Raw genomic sequence first — 3,901 nt, forward strand, 5'->3', positions numbered from 1 at the left:
ACAAATCCCCTTCCTCAGGGAAACCCCCCCCCCATACCCAGAATCCTTAAGGAAACGTAGACAGTCTTAGGATCTCCTGGCTATTCTACACGCAATATGCCATGCAACACTTGATTAATTAATTAACCTGCAAATGGGCAAAGTCAGTAACTGCCTGTACCTGTGCCCCCTTCTCCGTTGGGGCCCCCACCTCAGGCCTCCCCCCCTCCTGGCTTTCCGCAAACGATGCCAAACAGAATGATTCCAGGGGGCTTTTCTGCGCTGGCAACAGAGCCGCACGGCATGAAATGATTCCCAGAGTTACTCAGATGGGTTACTAGGGACGGACAGTGGTCTAGGCGACTGTGTGTGGCCTGCTGACACCAGGACCCTATGCTGGAGTTTTGTGTCATGTGTGCCATGTGACTATATAGGCTCTGCTTCAGTTCTAGTTTTAGATTTCTGGTTGATTCTACAACCTTAATCCTATGACATTGCCCACTGAATGTCCACTCTCACACTGTGTAACCCATCTGGAGTCCAAGTGAGAAAGGTGAACTTTAAATAACAGAAAGAAAGAAAGAAAGAAAGAAATTTTACCTTTAATTTTTGTCCAGAGATATCTGCTAAACTGCAACATTTCCCCACGTGGAACTGTTGAACTGAGCAATTTTATCACCACTGAGAGGCGCCACATTGAATCTGCCGGGTCAGTTTTCAGTACACTCACTTAAGACTGTTTGTCAGAATGATTCCAGAGGTATTTGTAAGCAGGCCTCTCTATCCACACTGAGGTTTAAAGTGGTCCTTTGAAAATCTGAGGTTTTGGGGTCTTTTTATAGGTTTTTATTGATTTTCTGCAAAGAAAGAAAAGGACAGACATAACAATACACAAGAAGACACACTAACACAGAGCAAACAGGAAGCATGTACTCATTGTAACCAATTTTGATTTACATACATAATATCATTCTTATGTGTACCTACACATATATATACCAGAAAGTATTTTGATAATTGTAGTATATAGTTACAGTGTGCATCTCTGCAGATACACCTCAATCCATTGATAAAGTCTTGACCATGTTTTTTCAAAAATGTCTTCTTTTTTATCTTGTAACTGCAAACCTGAGATTTTGGATGGGAACGCTGGCGGCGCGTGGGTGTCCTCTGTTGGACGTGTCCAGGGCTGGCCCTCCTTCGCACCCAGGGGCCCAGGGGCGCCGTGATGTCTGGGGCCCCAGGAGGAGGCCCTCTGGCTGGGGGCCCCCTTTGGGATCGGTCGGCAGGCGGTGCACCTCTCAACCCTCCCCCTCTCTTTCCCGTCTGCGCCCGCAGTCCCTCCGGGTCCCGGCCTACTTCACCGAATGCAGCGAATACAGCTGTGCTGTGGATGAGGCGGCCGTCTCCATGGCGACGGGGGGCAGTGCCAGCCCCGCCCACATGAACCCCTTCCGCTCACCCTTCCGCCAGGCTGGCATCGACAACGCAATGCCCTGGTGGGTTCCCCGCGGGGCTCCGGTGGACCAAGCTGACCTCCCTCTCCCCAGAGGTGACCCCCGTCCTCTGCAGGCGTCTGGGGCCACACCTCCCTGCCGTGGGTGGGCTGACATGGGGGACCTCTGGCCCACACGCCGTAGCGGACGCCTCCCTCCCTCCCTCCGATTCACCCATCTAGACCTCCCTCTGACCCTCCGGCCTCTCCCCGCCAGGTACGCCAACGCCTTCATCTTCCATCTGATCTACAAGGCGGCCCCCGGCAACCAGCGCCAGATCCCTGCCCCGCCTTCCCCGCCATTGCCGGCCAATGGGAACCCGGAGCCGACACGCAGCCGGCGCAAGGAGAAGAGGCAGATCCGCCCGGGAGGGCGCCGGCGCAAGTGATGGCTGCAGGGAGGGAGAGGAAATAAAGGACAGTGCCTCAGGCAGGCCGTCTCCCTCCGTGCTTCTCAGCTGGCAGCTTGCCCAAAGCACCCGTTCCCCCGGCAGGGCCCGTGGTGGAGAGCTGGGCCGGCTGCTCGGGGAAGCTGTGCCATACGGAATGGCCTGCGGTGCCCGCCTTTGGTGGAGGGGCTCTGTCCCCGAAGCCCTTTTCAGTGGCCAGCCTGAGCCCCGGAAGGGAAAGGTATTATGAAGGGGGGGGGGGGGGAGAGACATGAAAAAATGGAAGTGAGCCTGTCGAAAGGGCACTATTCCTTTCCTCAGTCATAGCTTCCCTTCGAATGATGGGTTTGGAGCTTCTAAGTCAAGGTGCTGGGCCACAGGCAAGCTAGAGCCCCACTCACCACCTCTCATGTTAAAAGAAAGGCACTCTGCCTATGTCCAGAGTCACAGAGCCTGGGGTGACATCATGCCTCCCCATCAACCACTCTGGTAACAGCAAACTGCAGAGCTTAAGGAGGGATAATGCTGCTGGATGTGGGGATTCTAAGCACGTGCAAAGTGCCTTGCCTTCACTGTGTTGTGACCACTTGGATCCCAAGCTTATTAAATCTGCAGGTGATACTTAATTTGGAGAGGTAGAAAATACAGTAGGAGACAGAGTCAGGATACAGGATGATCCTGACAGGCTGGAAAACTGGGCTAAAACAAATAGAATGAATTTCAGTGGGGATAAATGTAAAGTTCTGCATTAGGGTAGGAACAATCAAATGCATAATTATAGGATGGGGGAGATTTGTTTTGGCAGTAGTATTGTGAAGAGGATCTAGGGGTCTTAGTAGACCATACACTGAACATGAGTCAGCAGTATGATGCGGTAGCTAAAAAAGCAAATGTGATTTGGGGCTGTATCAACAGAAGTACAGTGTCCAGTTCACGCAATGTGATGGTACCACTTTACTCTTCACTGGTTAGACCTCACCTAGAGTATTGTGTTCAGTTTTGGGCACCACAATTTAAGAAGGATATAGACAAGCTGGAACGTGCCCAGAGGAGGGCAAGGAAGATGGTGAGGGGTCTGGAGACCAAGTCCTGTGAGGAAAGGTTGAAGGAGCTGGGTATGTTTAGCCTGGAGAGGAGACGACTGAGAGGTGATATGAAAACCATCTTCCAAGTACTTGAAGGGCTGTCATCTAGAGGATGGTGCGGAGTTGTTTTCTGTTGCCCCAGAAGGTCGGACCAGAACCAACAGGTTGAAATTAAATCAGAAGAGTTTTCGGCTAAAGATTAGGAAGAACTTCCTGACAGTAAGCACGGTTCCTCAGTGGAACAGGCTTCCTCGGGAGGTGGTGGCCTCTCCTTCTTGGGAGGTTTTCAAGCAGAGGCTGGGTGACCATCTGTCATGCTGATTCTATGAACTCAGGCAGATCCTGAGAAGGGAGGGCAGGGAGGGTTGCCTCAGGGCTTAGTTCTTGTGGCCCTTTCTTACACGCCCAAGGAAATGCTGATCGCCACTTTGGGTATACAAGGGAATAGAAATCTGTGTGAAAAAGACGCTAACACTGGTTCAATAAAGACCAAAGCATTAATACAATTACAATCAAATAAGCACAATCAAGTCCAATCTAAATGTAGAAAAGTTTCCTCTTGAGATGAAGACATATGAAGAATGAGGAAACTTTATTGAACCAGTGTTAGCGTCTTTTTCACACAGATTTCTATTCCCTTGTATACCTACACTGTGTGTTCTTCTTTGGTTGCTGTTCGTGATCGCCACTTTGGAATCAGAAAGCAATTTTTCTCCAGGCCAGTTTGGCCAGGGATCCTGGAGATTTTTTGTCATCTTCTGGTCATGGAACAGAGGTCACTGTGGGGGTGCGTGGCAGGGGAGGCATTTGTGAATTTCCTGCATTGTGCAGGGGTTTGGACTAGATGACCCCGGAGGTACCTTCCAACTCTATGATTCTAAGCAAACTTGAGCTCCTTTTAGAAACTGGGTTGGATCCAGGCGACTTTTCCACCACCACCCCACCTGCCAGCC

At 50.9% G+C, this 3,901-nt stretch overlaps 1 protein-coding gene across 1 annotated transcript in view; it reads left to right on the forward strand.

The window, feature by feature from the left end:
• ZMYND15 (zinc finger, MYND-type containing 15) overlaps nucleotides 1-1,894 on the forward strand; it is an 8,780-nt gene extending 6,886 nt beyond the window's left edge. Inside the window, exons 9-10 of the mRNA XM_015427879.1 lie at nucleotides 1,198-1,478; nucleotides 1,692-1,894. Of these exons, the coding sequence (XP_015283365.1) occupies nucleotides 1,198-1,478; nucleotides 1,692-1,863 (453 nt within the window). The 3' untranslated portion in view covers nucleotides 1,864-1,894. The remainder of the gene's footprint in view (nucleotides 1-1,197; nucleotides 1,479-1,691) is intronic.
• The last annotated feature ends 2,007 nt before the right edge of the window (nucleotides 1,895-3,901 follow it).

Source organism: Gekko japonicus, unplaced genomic scaffold (genome assembly GCF_001447785.1).
Source record: "Gekko japonicus isolate JY-2015 unplaced genomic scaffold, Gekko_japonicus_V1.1 scaffold761, whole genome shotgun sequence".
In the NCBI taxonomy this organism is placed as follows: Eukaryota; Metazoa; Chordata; class Lepidosauria; order Squamata; family Gekkonidae; genus Gekko; species Gekko japonicus.